At 36.1% G+C, this 21,310-nt stretch overlaps 1 protein-coding gene across 2 annotated transcripts in view; it reads right to left on the reverse strand.

Annotated features, from left to right (window-relative positions):
• POLA1 (DNA polymerase alpha 1, catalytic subunit) overlaps positions 1 to 21,310 on the reverse strand; it is a 204,209-nt gene that overhangs the window by 102,717 nt on the left and 80,182 nt on the right. For both annotated transcript variants that reach the window (XM_055701958.1, XM_055701957.1), the window contains exons 30-34: positions 20,291 to 20,423; positions 18,594 to 18,725; positions 16,373 to 16,547; positions 8,968 to 9,149; positions 7,042 to 7,173 (exon numbers count right to left, since the gene is read on the reverse strand). In XM_055701958.1, coding sequence (XP_055557933.1) covers positions 7,042 to 7,173; positions 8,968 to 9,149; positions 16,373 to 16,547; positions 18,594 to 18,725; positions 20,291 to 20,423 — 754 coding nt within the window. The remainder of the gene's footprint in view (positions 1 to 7,041; positions 7,174 to 8,967; positions 9,150 to 16,372; positions 16,548 to 18,593; positions 18,726 to 20,290; positions 20,424 to 21,310) is intronic.

The following is a 21,310-nucleotide window of genomic DNA, read 5'->3' on the forward strand; positions in this document are numbered from 1 at the left end:
TATGTGTTCTTTATTAAAAGTTTCTGTGGAATAATATGGACTTAATCCGGTTTTAATAATTTTTTGTTCCAAGTTGTTATATAGTATAAGGCATTAACTGTATCAAAATTCCATGAGAAATGGTTGGTTTAAAACTTACTTTAAGCCTTGATTAGTTTACATGGACTTCTGCTTCTTGTAATGTCTCTAATTAGAGACTAGTGGGATCCTATGCCATCAAAAATTTAAATTGAACATAAAAACCTGAACAGATTTAAAAAGGCTCTCAAACTACTGAAAAAGAAAAAAGATGAGCATTGATCATTCCAAGACCAGTGATTTGTCATAAATTCTCTTGTGATTCACAATTTATTAGTAAAATAGAAGCAGCCAATCCTATAAAGCTGTGCCACACCCATAGCGCTTCTGTCAATCCAAGGTATCCAAAGGAGGGCCCATTTGCTCAGTCTCTCAAAGTAGCTTGCTCAGGTGCTATCAGTAATGCAGTTGTGGCAGACCTCTCCATACACTGCACAGATTTGCCTGAGATTTTAAATTATTGGCTGCAGAATTTTATAACAGATACTGCTATTGGTACACCAAAGCTACAGACTTTGTAGTCAGTTTAAAGCCAGATCAGATACACAGAGCTACAACCATATCTCTATACTGCAGCACAAACATGCTCGCCAAGTGTTGCCAAAATTCGTCATTGCTTCGACTGAGGCAACAGATCAGTTCCAACAGAGTACCTTCAAAGACAGTGCTTTCTGTAATCCTCTGTAGACAGCAACATCTTGTTATTAGATGAGTGATTCAATCACCTAGGTAAACATTACACACTTGGTGGCAATCATAACCATGACCATATTTACCTCTAGGCACACTTCCTGTAACATGATCTTCACAATACTGCCATTTATAAGCCTAAGCAGACAAATTATTGTGATAATAAGCCCTTACATTCCTGTATTCTACCTACAGAGGAAATTACAAAGTTAGTTTGACTCTACTGATGCAATCTTCATTTCTTAGAACCTGCTCCATGCGGTGGCCAGCCTGGGGAGCCTTTTCTAAAAAGAGCCGAGACAGATATCTAGTGTCATTAAGTCTTCTCTGGCAAGGTACCAGACTGTGGACTAAACACTAGGAAGAATCAACAGCAAGCAGATACTGCTCCCTTGTTTATGTTCACTCATTCTCAGTGGCTAAAATTTGGAGTGCAGAGCGTCACACAGCCTCACTCAACCATCAGTGAGATGGATGCATGTCCGTCATGGCTAGTAAAATCCAATGAAGAGAGTTAAACCCTTCGTAAAGACATATTGATCATTACTTTGAAACACTTCACTAAAAATTATATTGATGCTGTAAGTCTAAAACAAACAATTCCTTTACAGGGCAGATCATGGAGAAGTTGCAGTAATAGTGAATCAATTCCAGTTAATAGATGCTATGAATGCTGTGACAAATAACTGCTTACTCATCCCCAAAATGCACTACACACGGTGACCAAAGGGTTAGCTTTTATTATTCAATAAGCTTAGATTATATCAGAGAGAGATGTGTAACATTTTCATATGGTAGAATACCGACATGTCTGTTCAATAATCAAGGTATTTCTAATTTCCTCCTGGTTAACCAAAATGTGATTCCATTTTCAACCCATCTGCCCACCTCAATCAAGGGAAGAATCAGAAAATGCTACTGCAGAGGAGCAGAGAAAAATCTTGATAATCTGGTGGCAGTCTCCCTTCCCTCTCTCAGGTCCCCAGTAAACTGTGAATGGAATCACATTAATCTTTTATCTTTCACTTCAATTGCTTTCCGTTCTGCCTTGACTTGGAAGCTTTCAGTACTAAAAATAAACATCTCTGTTTCTGTATGTATAACCCAAAATGACAGTGATAAAAGTTCAAACTTGGAAAAGACTCAGAAATCCATTTCCATACAAACAGGAAGGACTCAAAATAATCACTGGAGTTAATTTGATGGCAGAGTCTAGCTACCCAATTGTGCCTGCCACATCAGCTGGTGTCACAATTCCTTCTATTTTCTGGCCCTACCCACTCTTCATCACATGCTCATATACTTCTACTACCATTAGCACAACAATGAATAAAATATTGTACTATTGCCACTACCAAGCACCTTTCTCTCACACCAAAGAAACTTCTTATCCCTACCCTCCCACCAAACAAAAAAGCTTTCAATATATGACTGTTGTGAGAACATGATCACAAAAGTCATCACCATCATATACAATCATATTTTCACCTATTCATGTAGTGTACACCTGTGGGTTGTTGGCAATACACTTGATTGAAGTGTGGGAGATTTCAGGTTCACAATGAGCCCTGTCATCTTTGTTCTCTTAAGAGAATATGCCATGCAATCCCAAAACCTGTGTGAACACTGGCTGCCTCTTGTAATATTATCTTGTTCATAAATCTTTTACCTTTTTAAATGCGCAAAATACTAATGCAAAACCTAAGAACATATATACAATAGTCAGAACAGCAATATATATATTCATATATATATATTTAAAATAATGATTCAAAGATCTTGAAAAGAGTACCAACATGCTTTTATACTGCAACCTAATGTGCAAGCAGTAGACCACCCCACCACAGGTAAGAAATGAGAAATTTTGAGGGCTATTGAACACTGAATTTTCACAGCTGAACAGTATAAAGTTATTTAGCAGTTCAATAGCCTTCCAACTCACTTCTGCCTTGTGGGCTACAGTGGTCCAGTAGAAAAAAAATGTAAAACAAAACCAGTGCAATACAGGTTGGACCAAGATTTTTTCAATATTTTTTAAAACTCTTTTAAAGTTTGCATCATTTTATGCATTTTGAAAAACATAAAAAGATCTAAAGATGCCATACAGTATTAACTAGACCACATATAGAGAACATCTCTATAAAAACAGGTCTTCACCTAGAAAAATATTACTAATAATACAACAGGTATATATTTAAAAACAAGATTAAAAACCTGCTGCTTCATACACAAGAGCTTCCCAGTCCAACCAGTTCAGTGTGTATTTTGATACTGCTCAAAAGGCATATGCAATATGTTGGGAGTTTTTATTCAGTTCTTTTTAGTTGGCAAAACTAAAACCTCAAGAGCTGAGTAAGATAAGGGATTAATTTTATGAATGTGAATACTGATTTTTACAGGACATTTTAAAGGGGATCTAAGAGTTTGCATTTATTTACCAAGTGCTCAAAAATGACTATTTTAATATTCTAGTGGGAAACACAAAACAGTTTCCATCATAATAATTAGATCCACTTACTATAAATTAAATAACACCCTCTTTATATAAAAGAGTTGGTCAGTTTTTGCATTTATGCTTGCAGATTTCAGCTTTCACCCATTCCCCAGCATGGATGTTTCATTGATGGCTGAGGGTAACACTTCAAAAATGAACTAGCTAAACAAACTTCCCAGCAGCACTTGACAGAGCTACACCTATTCTTCCCCATTTCCAAAGCAGTACAGAATTAATTACCAGTTCTATGGATCTATTGTAAGTATAATAGACTAAAGAGCTATCACAGACACATTTATTGTAAAAGCACAATCCCAAGAGTGTCTAGTAGAGGGCCAAAACGATTAACACAAATGCTTTGTCAGATCAAAGATAAAACCTGCACCGCCCAATTGAGGAATGAATTAGAACAGTGGGTTATCTTTCAAATTAACCAGGGCAGTTAGTGAGGAAAATTTCATGAAAGTGTAATTCTTAGCCTTTGTGAATCCACACAGCAGGCATTCTGCCAGCTGACAAGATGATGAAATTTTCATGCTTAAAAAAGCCCTCTTCATTTCCCAATTTAGATTAGCTAGCATTTCTCTCTTTTCATCTATTTGCTCTTCTGAAGCAGAATTAAAAAAAAAAAAAAAAAAAAAGCAAGCACACAACAGGATCAATCTCTCATAGAATAATGCATTTCTGAAAAGAAATAAAATCTTTGCAGTCATTTTTTAGCTGTATTTACAGTCAGGAATAAGATTATTGAGATTGATTTTGTTAATGCTATTAAGAAATCCATAAATACTGGAGCAATGGTAGATATGATATGGAAGACAGATATAAAACATTACAATGTTTAATGGCAAAAAATTATTGTGGAAACAGAAAATTCTATATAAAGGCAAGTAATTTGCAAAAACAATGGGATTGTAGGAGGCTTACAAAATTACACTACGCACTTACATTTGTGTCTTTTTAATGGGAAGAAGTATATCACCATTGTATTTACCAGTTTCATGTTCCAAAAAGGGCAAGTAGATTTTCCCCTTTTAGATTCTACAGCACTCCTCCCCTGCTCCTAAATTTACACAGCCACATATAAAAGCATTTCAACAGACTAAAGGAAACAACATGTAATAATATTAAATGCTTAAAAAAAAATCCAATTCCAAGCTCACTGAAAAAAGTGAGCTTACGCATTTCAGTGAGCTGTGGATCAGGCCAAAAGCTCTGATAAGGCTATCATCACAAAATGTAGCTCATTACTTTAAAGATTAAAAAGTTCATTTTCGTATTTTATGTTTTTGTATTATGTATCATTTGACCAATACACAAACAACAGTACTATCTAAAAAAATATTAAAACCCCAGAATTTAATGGAGTGACAAAGTTAGACAATATATTTGTCTACTTTAAACTGGTACTTCTGCGCCTTTCAGATGCAACCACTGCAACAGCAGACTGTTAAATAAGCATCTCAAAGGTTCATCACGTTTTGTTCAGACAGTTCTTTGCCATACTACTTCTGGGTGTGTCTTTATAGTTTACGGGATTATATGTATTAGTGCAAACACCCATTTGATGAATTTCAACTCCAGCTGTTATACAGTCACTAGTACTTGACGAAAGGAATAAACTAAAATTCATAGCATCTGATTTTCTAAGAGCTATCAGGACCAGAAGTTTACTTGCCCAACTCCGTGGAAAGCCCTGTTTAAAATTAAAATTATTGTGCAATTTAGAAATTACCTTTTACAATAAAATAATCTCACATTTCCAGAGTCTGAATGTGTTCCATAGTCAAAAAGTAGTTTTAAACCTTGTTATTACAGCTAAGTTAAAAGTAAATTCTCAGTACTAAAAAAATAACCAAGTTTATAAAGTTTTTACTTACAAGGACAAATAAATTCCTTTTGAAGGACACTTCATTATCCTCTATATCATGCAGTAAAACACTTAACAGATTTTAATACAATATAAGCAAATTGTAATATTCAATCATTTTACAGTTTGGTCACTGCTTGGTCTTAAAAAAAAAGTAAAAAAAACCCCAAAAAACCCAGAGTAAAATATTATACCAGTTTTTGTTCTTATCAGTAGTAAGAATTTTTCCTGCCCTAAATGTATCTTCCTTCATTCATCGTTTACTACTCCACGTCTTACGCATGTTTCCTAGCACAGTATATGCCAGAAATTACTTAGCATGTGGCACTGTGTATTATCATAATGTACATCCATTATATTTTAAAAAGTTAATCAGAAGCAACTTTTATACAAAAGCAGTCTGTAAACATGTTACCTTGACATATGAAATAACACATAGTATAATTTAATATAATATGTATAGTGATTTCAGTTGAATGATAGATTTTGTAGCCATCTGGACTTTGCAATAAAGTAACATGAGATCGCGCGTTTTGGTAACTTCACCTGCCCAAGTCATCTGCCTTTAACTTCAACTAAAAGGAACAATCTATCCCTACCTTGTGAAATACTGCCAAAATTTAAATACTCTAAGAAAGTTTTGTGCTCTTTTTGATGCAAAGACCTTCAAAAACAAGTATTTATACATTCAGAAATGATTATATTTCCAGAAAAGTGCTTAGGAAACACCTACAATTGCAGAAGATAATAATATAGAAAGTAAGAAGGTAACGATAACAATATAGAAAAAAGATAACACAAAATGCACACTTAGTATTAAATTATATTGATAAATAAACTATAAAGATAATTCTTAGCATTGCATCTGCTGTCTGCAAAAGCATGTTGTAATACTTCAGAAAACACACCACAAATTAGGTAAGCCATTCATTTACAGGTCAAATTTAAAAAAAAACAATTTACATTTTTGAGCATATCAAAGGTTATGAGCACACAAAGTTTATGAGTGCCTTCAAAAAGTGATGTCTGTCCTGAAGCTGTGAAAACAGACAACACTGGACAACCAAAAAAGGCAGGCAGGCAGGCAACAGGATGACAAAGTCTATGAAAATCTGACCAAAATGGCCAGCTGTCAATTCAGAAAATATGATGTTTCCAGCACACTAGATACAAAACGTATTGATAGAATTTAAAAGTCATGGCAGATTTTTTCCTAACCAGTCACTAGTTTGGACAGTGCAGTGATAGGAAATTCAAATATTACACTTTTCCCTCCCACCCCCCCACAGTGCCATAGAAAGCCAACCACTACCATTAGCACTCTGGATTTCTTGCACTGCTCCCCAAAAAAGAGAATAATAAAATTAATTAACTACCTATCTTTCTCCTCTTTTTTCCCCCTCCCAATCATTATGAAGAAAGATTCACAGTATTTCCCTTCCTACTGTCCTTCAAAGAATTTTTACAGAGCTACATTCAGTTTTCCTTTTCACATTCTAATACAATATACATCAGCTGGGGTTGGAGAAAGAGAATCAAATTTCAGTTGCATGAGAAATTGATATCTGCATATTTAATAGGCTTCATACATTTACTCAAAAGCATTAAGGTAATAAACTCTGCACTTTTTCATCTAAAAATCTCGAAAACTACATGTGTACAAATGCTGACACACACAGTTACAAAAATTTAAATACATCTGACCACCTTGGCTTGAGATTGAACTGAGAAGACAAACATTCTAAATTAATATTTGAAATCATTAATTGATTTTTTTTATAAAGTTGATTTAGATGTTGCATGCTATTACCTAAGACTGTACAATAAAAAACCCACACAACAGTCACTAAAAATTCAGCACCACTTAAAAAACTCATTTCATATGGCAGAATATTTTCTGAATACTTACATTATAGTATTTTCTGAGGTAACGTCTAATATCCAACAGTAATTTGTTGTTCATTTGAACCACATAGTTGAAAGGAGGCTCTTGACATTCAGTCTTACTGCACCTTTGCAAGCTGAGTTCAATAAATCGCCCCTGAAAACATAAGTGTAAAAACAGCAGGCATCATTACAACAGGTGAAGGTAGCAGAAGTTATCTAAGGAGTTTAAGACATAATACATATTTTTAAAAAAGAACAGTCTTAAAGGGCCTCTAATATCTAGGACTTCTTTCTTCAGATCACAGTTGGCCACACCCATATAAAGACTTCTCTGACCTAAAGTTTTCCCCTTCTCTTCTTAATGAAAGGACTTTTGGAGAACATGCTTCTTCACCTGCTACAAAAATAAATAATTCACAAAATTATGTTGAGTAAAAAATTTAATCTATGGACAAATCACACTCCCCTGTCTCACCTCAAACAGCACAGGTTTGTTTTTTTATCAGGAACATCAAAGCTCTGCTCAAGCCCACGGACCAGAACACTGAAATCAACTTTACAGCTACCAATTATGAAATTACCAATGGGGTGGTAGAGACAAACCTCATTAAGCAAGAATGACATTATCATCTTTTATTTTCTTCAAGTGGACAGAATAGCTCTTACAGTTTTACACCATCTCATTCCCCTTACTTTGAAAACCTCTGAACACCTGACATTAAAATTTTAGAACCTGGAAGTGATGCCTGAACAGTTGAAAGCAGGTTGGTACAAGTCTCGTTAAAGTAAGAACAACCTGGTAGGTTGGACAGTTACACAACTGTTAGAAAACTTACTTTCAAGGTAAGCCTTAGCTTTTGTGAGTCATCTTGGCTAGCTCTCCCCCCACCCGCCCAACACTAAATTCCAGGTGGAAGAGCGGGGTTTTTTTGTTTGGTTTAGGGGCTTGTTTTGTTGTTTGGTGGGGGAAGTTTGGTGTTTGTGGGGGGTTTTGGGGTGGTTTTTTTTTGTTTTGGGTTGTTTCTTGCTGGTTTGTTGGGTTTTTTTAAGGACTTTGACATCCACTTCTCTCCAGTTAGCCAGCCCATCTGCAAGCTGTCAAGGCTACATGCAATTAACTATCTTATTTACAGCTGTAATGAACAAAAGTCAAGGATTCACAAAGGATCACTTGATTTGTGTCTTGCTTGCTTCCAAAGACTGCTTTATTTTGATTCAAAAAAATGCAAAACATCTGCTGTTTGTCCAAATTAACTTAAAATAATTACTTTTAATTTAGATAAAAGATTTATTTGCTTTCATTTTCAAGGTTTTCACTACTCTGAAGCTCACTAATTTGCCAATGACTAATACATACATAACATCGCTGCAGAGTTAAATACTTGGCCCTATTTCAAGTTGTGATCCAAGGTCAGAGATACATTTTTTGGCAGAACTTCTCAACAAGAATGTACCCTTATGACTTTTTATGTTCAATATACAAAGACAGAAGGAAAGATAACACAGGAAAACATTACTGTCAAGAAGGGAGGTGGGATGTAGCAAGATAAACACAAGTTTCAAAAACACTTTGTTCCAATTAATATGATTTAGGATAAGAAACTGCCATTGCCATATGAAAGTTTCATTAAATAGAGAACTGGAAGTTACTAAGGTGTTAAGATAAGGATTCCTTAAAAAGTTATACCAACAATCATTCACAACTGTGGGCAAACAGATTAATGAAGCCAGACAATATCACATGTTCTGCATGATGAAATGCAAAAGTGGGAAAAATGTTTCAGCACTGTCCTATCAGCAAATTTTTGTTCCAAAGCTATAAATAGCAGGATTCAAACAATATGGTATCTTCTCCTACATCATATGAATCTTATCTGAAAAGCCATTCTCTCTACAAGTATTTTTCTCCCTCACCGATGAACAGGAATGAAACAGAAAAAGAACTAACCGAGCCATCAAAAACATTGTCATAAATATTTTCTGTTCCGCATTTGAGGCAGCAAAACTTGAATCTTTCACAATCCCTATATTTCTCCTTATCGGTGAGCTGAGCTGGGCCACCAACCAAGGCAACATCCTCCTCATCTTTATGGTAATGGTGATGGACTCTGAATTGGGAGGGATCCAGTCCTATTAATAAGAAACAAAAATTTCAAAAGACTAAGAGGTCAACCATGCAAGTAGGCTCATTTTTCATATGCTTGGTGAAGCAGATTCAAAAGAAAGTTACAAAATGCAAATTCAGAAGCTGAAAATATCTCCTTAGCAAAACTTGCTCTATAAAACATAAATACATTTTACAATTCTTAACCACGAATAGAGGTTCATGAAACATGAAGTAATCCTCTTACTTCTCTTCTTACGCAAGATTGCTTTATAAATAAAGCAAGCACACTGCACTATCATGGGAGTATGCAACAGAACATTTTGTTTCTGAGGAAACCACTTCTAACGGATGGCTTTATTTTTATTTTCTTCTTAAGTTACATTGAAAATATTTCAATAAAAATGTGCATCATTATTAAGGAACAGTCTTTAAATCAAAACGTTACCATTAAAACTGAAAACAGAGAATAAAAACCCCATTAAAGAAACACGGGTGCACTGCTATTACCAACTCCTTCAAGTCCGTATACAACTGCCAACTCTGATTTCAATGCAGTGGTCGATTTCATTTTGGCTCAGTGGTTAACAGCATGTAGGTTTCAGTCTAATGCAGTGGTTAAAATTCAGCAGCAGCATTTAAAACGGCTGCACTGGAGACTAAATGCTTTATTTTTGATTGCCAGAACTCAAGATTTTAAACAAATAAATACACAAAAGAGACCCTAAAAATACTGATTCAGCCACAAATAAGTAAATAAGCAAGCAAGCACGAAGTTCACTGCCCTAGGAATAAGACTGCCAAAGTAAACTTAACAAAAATCTACGGGTTTTGTCATCCTTTGTCATGTGCAACCGTTTAGAAGTCCATGTATCCCATTTTCAGGTTTTTTTGTTAAGTCTATCAAATAGCACATGCTAGGAAAAAAAATTTAATCAAACGAGCATGTAGAAGAAAACATTCATAAAACGATAGCTTACTTTATTATTATTAAGATCAAAAAGAAGCACTTTAAAAAATATTTTTAACAGTCTGATTAAGCCAAGTAACAGATTACCACATAATAACTTATAGCTTGTATAAATTTCAATAACAAATCTAATAATTACTATAGAAAAAGCAAGAAAGATTACAAATAGGAAGTGAAGCTAGATTTTACAGTTCTTCTTAACCTTACTACATAGTACCAAGAGACTTAAAGACAATGTTTGGCAACAATATTCAGTTAAGCTAGACAAATACTATTTCACATATAAACAGTTGTGTTATACAGGCAGATATAGATTGTCTTTGTATGAAAGATGGATATGTGTGACCTTACTATTGCTATTCTGAATTTCTATTTTGCAATCATCAGATTCAAGGACAAGGAAAAATTCCATGGCCAAAGAAGTTTATTTGGATCTTGATAGACACAAGGCTTCACAAAATGTAATTAAGCGTCTCAATTTTGATTTTATCAAAAAAAAAAACAGATGTCAATGGATAAAGATAATAATTCACCTCCAAGAGGTTCTTACACTTTTAATACAGTTCTCTACTATTTATTAAAAGAAGTGCAAACAAATTAAAAAACATTGCTAATAGATTGTTTTATACTCTGCTATATATGGTACACCCCCAAAAAGATTGTGGGGTTTTGTTTGGGTTTTTTCCTTTCTTTCCTCCCCCCCCCCTTTTTTTTTTTTAAAAGGATTGGTAATATATTTGCTGTTTTAGAAAACAAAGAGTATGTTCTGCAACACACAGGTAGCAGATAAAAAGTTTAGAAAGGGGGCTTAAGTGTTGTATTAAGGTTTTACAAAAAATCAACTATGTATACAGTAGACTGGACCTGAAATAGTAATGGTGAATACAAACAAAATTTCTCAATTTACTCTTGAGTTCAGATGTGGAATGAAAAAACATCACTGCAACTTTCCTATATAGATGCCATTAAAGTTCTGCTAGAAATCTACCTTTGGTAGTTTCCCAAAAGGCAAATATAAAGCAAAGTAGTTCACTAAAGTAAAGATAAAAGGACATAAATTCTGATCTTCAGACAACTGCAGTTTTCCAGTATTCAGTCAAAGTCAGTGACAGCAAATAAGAATCTGGGCATTTGATAATTTAACAGAAAAAAAAGTGTTATTAATTGGAAGAATTTAAATCACACCTATCTCTGAACATTGTTAGTTGCTTTGGCTGTAGAAAACAAGAAAAATATTGTGATGATTCAAGCCTACATCTAACTTTTGGTGTGCAAACAGCCCCAGTGAAATCAAAGGGACTACAATTCAGGCTTTTAAAGAACATGCCTACCTTAATTATCTTGTGGAATTGGGACCTATTTTATCTATTATCTCCTCTCAGGAATAGTTAGTTGGTTCAGTTATTCCATTTCACCACACTAACCAGTATCCTCTCAGGCCAGGTCACACCGGTCATATCACTCTGCTTGGTAAAGAAAACAGGAGCTATCTGATGGGTGAGGGGAAAAAAATACTATCTGGTTTTGGTAATTTTTAAATTAATAGGATGAGAGTAATCAGTGAACTTCTTTGAACTCTTCTTTTTTTGCCATGACATCAAGAAAAATCAAAGTCACTTTGACTTACTCTGACATGAAAATCTTCAGGGCTATCATTAAATTACCAAGTCCACATCCCACATCACTAAATTACCTACACCGCAGGTAAGCTTTCCAACCCCACCAAAACTGCAAGGTGGCATGCATGACAAAGAAACGCAACATTAAAAATACGCTGATGAAGTCAGGGTGACAAAAGCAAATAATAAGAAGTTCCACAACTTGTTCCTGAATTATTTAGTTGAATTATCAAAACATTTACTAACTAGCAAGCAACATTTACTAACTAGGTCACACAGGAAACTGGAAAAAGGTCGAATAAATTTCACTAATCACAGTATCTTAAAAATAACATTTCTGCAGCGGGTTTTTACGCGCCTTGCCACGCAGGCCCCTGCCGCGCCCGCCCCTCCTCAGGGCCGGGGCGCAGCCGGCAGCAAGGCGGGCCGCCCGGCCCCGGCCCCGGCCCCAGCCCCCCAGGCAGGCGTTTGGCAGCCCGCCGGCCGCTTTCCTCGCAGGCCGCTGAACAAAGCCCCAGGGCTTTCCCTCAGATTTTGGATTTCAGCCGCTGGGTAGCCGGGAAGCAGGGAAAGTTTCCCTGCCCGTACCTCCGCCCGTTAGACGTTTTATGAGCGGCAGGGAAACGCCATGCGGTGCTGCCACCTCCAGGCTGCGGCCGCGCATTTCAGTCAGGGCGGCGCGGCGGGGCCGGCGCCGGGCCCGGCTTGAACCGAACCCCGGCGGCCAAGGCCTCTGCCCTCGGGAACACACGCCTTTTTACATTTCTCAAAAATACACGCTCCTGAGCTGCAAAGCTAGGGTGCCTTCTGCACGGCGTCCTTACGACGGCCTCTTGCACAGGCAGAACACGCCACACTTCAGCCACTCTCCGCTTCTAAGCGGGTCTAGAGCATCTCAAAAAACCCCAGCTAGGCCACAAACAGCATCATTCATACACTTTGGGGGTTATTATTGTATTTTCATGACGTTTCGCCGTTACTTTAATCTTAATTTCCATCATTCTACTCTCACTTCACTCCCTAAAATGTGAGAAAACCAATAAAACCAGACAGAACCTGATACAATGCCTGCATGCTACAAGGAGAGCTCAGCTGTCCTGGTTTCTGTCAGGAGAGTCAGAGTAGCTGCTAAATACGACGTTAAAGACACTTACTAAATGACTCTCTAGGAAGAAGAGGGGAAAAAAAAAAAAGAGAAGACAGCATCTTTAAGGTGGTGGGTTTCCTTACAAGGAGCAGCCAACAGGCAAACACTGCAGGGCAGGAGGAACTGATACCAGGAAGTACTCTTAATCGTCAGCACCCAGTAATGACTCTCTATAATTAGACAGCCTTCCTAAGAAATGCTCCAACGCCAAGCAACCCGCAGAGCACCACTGCCAGCATCCACCAGTAAGTCAGCAGCACATGTCTCTTTCAGAAGAACAGGACACAGTCTAGGACAGCAGTCAGCAACTTCCATAACTTAAAGAAAATTATGTTATGCTGTTAACAACTACAAAAATCCCATGGTTAAATGACTCTGCTTCCATAATGTTTAGATACTTTTGACAACACAGAAGTAAGATGTGATCTTAATCTTTGAGACAAGGAGCAGTACATATCAACAAAACCCCCTTAGTTTAAATATGTTAAAAGAACTGTACTGGCAGAACAATTCTCTTCATTTAAAAGCTATACTTATCTTCAAGATGAGTAAGTAAGGTTTCCAAGCATTTAAGAAGCTCAGATTTATTGAATGATACTACTAATCAGACTGCACACTTTACTTAGTTTCAGAAACCCTGACAATCCTCATCTTGTCACACTGCTTTTCCTCAAGAACTTCAAGAAAAACAGTGAATGCAGGAGTATGCCCATAAGGTTCTTGGTTTTGGGAACAATGACTTTCCATCTCTCAAAGGCTAGACAGACATCCTACAACATCCAAAAATAAAAGGCAATTTTCAGCTTGATTCCATAGTGAATAAATATGATATTTAAGGAGTTCTCTGCAAATTTTAGGTGTTTTTATTTGCTTTTGTTCTTTAGCATCTAAACTAGCTTAAAATAACTTGCTTTGAGCACAGACGGAACAAAGAACTTTTCATCATTTTGACAGAGCCAAGCTTCCCTAAGCAGAGCTCAATTTTATCTACTTGGACTAACACAGTGACATGTCAATGAAATATTCACCTTACAAAGGGATTCTGCCAAATATGCAACCGTGATCTTTTTTCTACAACCATTCTCTCCATACAGACACATACCTTACATAACAATAAAGCAAATCAGGCAGAGGAAGACACACACAGTGAGAACACAACCAAGTTTTGGTCCACTTGGACTCATCCTTCAGCACACCAGCTTTCTTCTTCAGAAAAGAAAAACATGCTCTTTTGCAATATAGAAAAAACAACAGGAATTTGGGTGTGTAACATGATGAAAATACTAAGCAAAAATGCCCAGCTTAGCAACACAGAACAGCAAACAGTTTCCATGTTTGCTTGTTTTAGCAAGCTGGGCTCAAGTATCTTGTAGGCTTTTGTATCTTGTAAATTATTTTAACTTTCTTTGAAACAAAACCACTTGACTATTCCCTCCAGTACCCTTAAACAAAAGGTGTAAGATAACTTTAGCTTGCAACAATGTATGACTCTGATTAAGTGCTATATGTAGAACTAAGCAGAGCAGAAGTTTTGAAAAAGACTTGACTTTACCCCCCAGCTCAATTTAAGCATTCCCAAGAAAACAAAGCTGGAGAAGGATATAACATTTCTACAGCACAGCAAGGTCAAACTGAACACATTTCAGACCTAGGATTGTAATAGATACATACAGGTTTTCAGACTGACAATTGTGTACTATTAATAAACTCTCAGCTGCATGATGCTATTACAGATCATAAAAGAAATTTTCATCTTGAATGTACTATAGCACAAAAAGCAGCACTGGCATTTGCAAACATTAGATGCAAGTGGCGCATAGTTCTTAAGATTTGGGCCCTTCATTTAGGTGCTTGAAGGGAGCTAGTCTTTTCTGAATATCTGACCTGTTGTTAATATGGAACAAGTCTGAATTTGAGCTTCACTCTACAAAACTAATGATCTTTGCCAAATAAAATATATTAACTTCAGAATTCTTTCCTGTCTTCTACCTAAATGAAGTGCAAGTTTACTGCCTATTTTAAACCACTTCAACCTAACCAAGCGTGCTTGACCTTTTCAGTCAGGCATACCACATAGTCCACTCTGACATCAAGGGAAAATGGTATACCCAAGGCCCTGCACCACATGAACAGAATGATTTGTATGGTCAGCCTGCATGTGTGAAGCAGGACTGACACATCCTCAAAGCCTCAGAGCTGTTGAGGATACACTGCAACACCAAACACCTCCAAGAAATACCCTTGCAGCCCCCCAGAAAAAGCAAAATTTTCAGTTTTGCAGTGTACCAGGTCAGAATAGTCCTGAAGGCAACAACCTGCCAGCTGGTTGTAAGTGGCCAAATCCTGGATCTTGGCTCTTGCCTAAACACAAAATGCTGAGGACCAACTCTTCTTTTGAGTGTTCCAGAATTATGAATAAAATTTCTGCAGGTCTGAACTTTTGCAGACACGGGCATAGCGTCAAACGGGATTATTAAACTGATGCAGTGCAACTCTCCAAAAGCGTTCTCTTGTAGGAGAGGACAGTCTTGCCAAGAATTAGAGCAGCCACCAAGATCAAGAACTTTTTTCCATGTCCTTGAGTAATAGTTTAAAAAATAATGAACTAGATGTGGGATACAAATCACAAAATTTCTGTTTATCAAGGAGGTCAATTATGTTTGTTGGTGCATCGATTTTAGGGAGGAAACAACACAAAAAGGGTTACACACAGAGATTGTATTTTCACGGAAAGAGACACAATAGAACTGGTAACAATTTTTCAACACCTATACTTCTTTCTAGGTAAGAGGCCTGTGGAATGGAGAAGATGGAGGCAATCAGAGTTGGGCAGAAAATAATCTAATTCTAATACCTTTGACATCCTCTTCAGAGGAAAAACAACTCTATCAAAATCAATTCCCTGTTGCTCATTTGAGTAAAAAATAGTGATTCTGTGGGTCACTTGCATTAGTCACATATTTTTTTATAGCATTTTTTTTTTTTTTTTTTTTTTTGCCACTTTGCTCCTCCATGTGGAGCAGGCAAGAGTGTTAACTAAGGTTTTATGTTTCCATTATCCACTAGGTCAGTTCTAGCAAACAGAAGTCTTCACTTACACCCTGCTAAAAAACTGTATACTTTCATTATAACTATGACTACTTTCTCCCTGGGAAGTTGCTTGAGATGCTAGGGTTTCTCTCTGGAAAAATGCTAGTTCTGGATGCACACTCCAGAACTACTTCAGTGACTCAGGAAAATCTCAAAGACTGTCATTTATGAACAGTAAATTTTTGCAACTCTGAAAAAGGATTATAAGATTAAATTCCCTTAATAAGCACCTTCTGAAAAAACTGTATCCTGCAAAAGTCATAGAAACACACAATCCAAGCTGCTTTCTACAGACTGCAATACAAGCTATTGTTCATTGTAAAAAGACTGATTTAGGGAAGCATTTCTGTTAAGAAACATACATTAAAACTTCTCACTTTGTCTCTTGTAATTCTTTAAATAAACCAAATTTAGAATACTTACCTAACCACGTTGCAATAAGAACAGAATCAATTCCCTCTATGGGCTCACATATTCTAGCAACTACTGGATGTATTTGCTGTGACAGGTAGTACTGAGTATCGATAGTAAGATGGTCTTGCTTTTGCAACTGTTCTGGAGCATATGCTCGCTGGCTGGCACTGAGATCTGATCCATCCTAAGACAGGAGACATACATGAAACAAAGTGTGGAAAAAAGTAAAATCCACATTCAGTCTATACAAAGGATTGTGCTTCAAATAGTATGCATTACTTTAATGCAAAATTGTTACACAATTATTCTTTCTTGGTTGATTTATTATGCATCTGATACAAATCCAGTAGTAGTAAAAAAAAATTGCATTGCTGATGCTGGCATCAGCTAGCAAGTTCAAGAATGTAAATCCAGCTTGTATTATTGCAGCCTACACGTGCAAATCACTAAGAGTAGACAGAGTAAACAGTCCCATCTGTCAATTCTGAAATGCACAATGAAAACACATTGTAACCATCAGCCCAGTTAAAAATACATGGAGGATATGCATTTTGGATTCACTTTGTACTAAACTAGCATTATCATTTTGCACAACAAGCAAATTCTAAGTCGTGGATATCAAAACTGTAGCTGTTTTGCTAGGAAATTTATATTCTTTGATTCTACAGAGAAACAAATAGAATGAATGGTCAGAGAATAGACCATCGTTCATTGGCATGTGAATAAATGACAGAGGCAGCAGCACTGATTTGAAAGAGCAAATTCTGAAATATTTGGAAATACTGAAAGAAACACATGGTGACACCTCAAGCCAAGAGATGAACACCACTTGGAGGTTATAGTACACTATACATTCTTCTCCAGCTTGAAAGAGGAAGATAAGGAAAAAATAATTCAATTTGGGAAGGCAATAATTAAATTGAAAACAATATTTATGGAGGAATTAAGTATCAATTCTAAGGAGATGGTACTCTTCTGGAAAACATAAATCATTCAGTCTGTTGAATCTCATTCTCAGTCCACAGCTACACTAAGAATTTTTTTTTCATGTGTGTTAAAAATCTTAGAGCAGAACTTAAGGCAGTATTTTAGCAAGCATTCAGTAATAGAAATAAACCTTAATGGGGATGGGGATGGGGGGTGGGGAAGTACTACAGCTTATTTTTTGCTAAGTATAGTCTCTTTTTTGCCTTTTTTTACAGCAAAATAAAACTAATGCATTAACATATGACACCTTCATTTTACAGTTAAGACAAGCTACTGGCTTCAATAGGGTCAGCACCCATGGACTGAAAACCCATCACTAATAAAGACGACTGCAAGCCATTGGTCCCTCCTACTCCTTTCAGACAACTTTGTATTCAGAACAAAATGAATTTAGGACTATTCAGCTCATCCAGCTGCTTTGCAAAAATAATTACAATGTAATTCCTTCAGCTCCCTTCTTTCAACAAGTACATTCTTCTCTTGTATTGTGCCATTTCTCAGCAGTACCCATGGCCCAGCTCTCATAAGACTTGGCAGCTCTGGCATGCCAGCTACGAACTCAATAAAATACAGTATCTGTCAGTTTTTATTGATGAAGGAGCTGAAATAGCGGTCCACTGTAGAAGTCACATTGCCAGGTCCCTCAGTTTGGCGTTAAGAGATACCTTGCTCCATCTAATCCAATTTACACTCTTTAAAAAAATATTAAATCTGAAGTGAAGTCTGTATTTGTGAGATAATGATAAGCATTTATAGGATAAACACCTGAAAACAGAAAGTTCCTGTCTATCCAACAGATATTCCCCAATCTATCCAACAGAGGTACTGCCAGATCCAATGACTGTGAATTGAAAAGACACAGGTTGAGCCTGGAAATAGCAATGACACTAACCACCACCACAAATTAGCTTTCTGAGAACGACAGGTTTTTTGCCATCAGAATTTTCTTCTCTTTAAAATGAAGACTGGATATTTTCCTTAAAAATAAGTTATAGATCCCAGCAGAAATTAATTAGGGAAATTTTATCAGCCATGATATGGAAATGGTCAGATGAACTAAGCTGATCACAATGGATCTTTCTGTCTCTATAAAACTACATTTAGGACAGAAAACCGTTTTAAACTATAACATATTCCCGCTACAAAAAAATGCCAAAACATTTTTTCCAGGAGTTGTGTTGAGTTTCTTTATAATCTCTCAAAACAATACCTAGTATTTAGCTGTAAATAAAGACATTTTTACCTGACAAATGACATATGACACTGTGTCTCCTGCCTTCACCTTTCGGCCTCCTTGAGAGTTTATCCACATGGCAACATGCACATGTGGCAGGCTTTTTTTGTCAGGATAATCCTGTGGATCTTTTGTCAATGCCTAAGAGATCAAAGCAGGAAACAGAAACATAACTATGAGAAAAGTATTTTACTTAGCAATGGACAACTCAGAGTTTTAAAAGAAAGATTATATAGTAGCTATTGTCATCCACCCACTATTCACAAGTACATTTGTAACACAAAAAAGTAAGCTGAAAAAATTGTAATAAAGGTATTTTCCAGACATTAAGGTCTAGGTACCAGTCCTTCATACTTTAAAATTGTTATATTAATAAAATGAGAAGATGTTTTTACAATTACTGTCTGAAAAATGCATTACATTAGAAGCACAACAGTTCAAAACAGTTACAGATATAATGCAAGTGTTTTAAAATCAAACTAAATTGAAGGTGAAAACATTATGCAAAATACAAAAATAAAGCCAGAGATTACCCTGCACCAGTTGAGGTCATAAAGTAAACCTGAGTATCAAGTAGTTAAGTGTATTTAACAAGCTCTGTAACTAGAAAATACAACTGGATTTAAGTATTTCCACCTATCTCATACTACTGAGATTCCACAATGGGTTCTTCCTTTGCATGAAATAAAATTCTATTTAAATATTTATCAATCCTAATTCTTAGAAGCAACTTAGAAATTCGTCTTAACAGTGAAATACATTGGGTTTTTTTCCCAAGCAGTAAAACAGAGGAACATTCATAATTTAAAGTGAAAATTATTCCATATATATCTTTTACTGGGACACTAGTACTCTTATAATATTTGCATTAGAATGGTCTCTTTTTTTTTTTTTAAGACAACCATAAAAATCACTGCTTTCTCTAACATTGATATGGCAACCTGAACACATTTCTTAACTGATTGATTAACACAGTGTTACAGAGCAGACAGATATCCAGCTGGCAAAAGAACGAGATTTTTGGATGGAGCAAATTTGGGAAATCTATTAGACGCACGAGAGGGGCATGTAATATCCAATTCATTAGTGAAACACACCTCTAGCAGGGACAGGGGAGGCTTTTGAATTTAAATATACAGATTTCATTGAGGATTCATAAAAATAAACCAAAACCACAATGCCATTGCTAAAACTCTTGTAGATAAAGCAGAGCATTTTACTTCTTCCTGCAGTAGTCTTGAATGAGCTCTCAAAATGACTATCAGTTTCCTGCCACAGAGATTTGAAGGGAAACTAACAACAGTATGATTTTATACGGGTTTTCTAGAAAACAGAACATTTGATTCAATTAATTCTTTGGTTTATGTATTTTAAACCTGAAATATTAAGTAACAATTTAGGAGAAAATTTCTCCTGAAAGCATGAGATATCATGTCATTCTCAACATGCAGAATCAGCGGGGAAGACAGCAGGATGGAATAAGACACAAAGTTCTTATTCTGAGGAAGCAAGGCTGACCTCCAGCCCCACAAAATATTTTTTCTCATATTGTAGGATCTTTGCAGTATGTTCCATGCTATGCAGTATCTAATAAAACTCCTGATATTTCACAGTGTCATAAAGATTAAAAAGGTTTTTATCAGCAGTCAATACATTCAGGAACAGTAAAGTTTTTCTGAGACAAAAAAAGAGTTGAGATCATTTACCTTGTTTATTTCAAACTGATTTACCGGGATCTGGCCGTTGATGACATTTTCTCCGATTTCTATTAGCCGCGTTTGAATGTTTTCCACAATTATGTCTCGGGGCTGATCAGAAAGAATCTGACTGATTATATAGCTGTAAAAACAGTCCAGAAACAAAGAAAAGCTTAAGATATGCAAACCAAACCCATTACAATAAACAAAATTCTCTCTTCCCCAGGTTACCTCTAGAAATTAAAGAGCCTGAGGATGAAGCATGATGCAAAATTTATAGAAATTTGCTAGGATATTTTATGTTGTGTTTTATTTATTTACTTATTTTACTAAAAGCAAATTATTGTAAATAGTTCTAATGTTAAACAGTGATTTGGAATTTTTGAGTGCAACTGGTTTCTATTTTCTGCTTCCATTTCATTTTTCCATTTATTATTGCATAGCAGGTATCTTAAGATGGGGGAGAAGAGAACATATCAAGTAAGCAAAGTCTTGCCTATTTCTGTAAAATGTGGTTGGAAGATCTGCCAGCTGCAGAAGAGTTAGTCACTAAAGAACACTCTCAAACATTTGTATAGCTTTAATTACTAATACATTCCTAACTTGGAAAAATTTGCTTCTATTATGATGCATCTTTTCTTAGAAAATGCAAGTCTTAAGAACAGTAAGCAAGTGTGTGGTATATTTTTACAGATGTAAAAAAGTACTCATTTTTGGATACATTTGGACCACAATTTAAGTTAAGCTTTCAAGAGGCAGTACGCAATATAATTTGAGTCAGCCCCCAGATGACCAGCTCTCCACCCGCTCCAATTTTCTTTCTACAGTGTTAAAATGTATTTTTATGGAATTTAAGCACAAAAATACCCTGTGCAACGATGATCAATAAATCAGCTATCCAGTATCTGTCATAACGAACTATCAGAAGAATCTCATTTGAAAAATGGAAGAGAAACAGTCTTGGGGGAATGGATCATCTCCTCAGCTGCATCTGCACTTCCAGCATTATCAGAGGATACTGAAAGAGCT

The sequence above is a fragment of the Falco cherrug genome, chromosome 2 (genome assembly GCF_023634085.1).
Source record: "Falco cherrug isolate bFalChe1 chromosome 2, bFalChe1.pri, whole genome shotgun sequence".
NCBI classification, from domain to species: Eukaryota; Metazoa; Chordata; class Aves; order Falconiformes; family Falconidae; genus Falco; species Falco cherrug.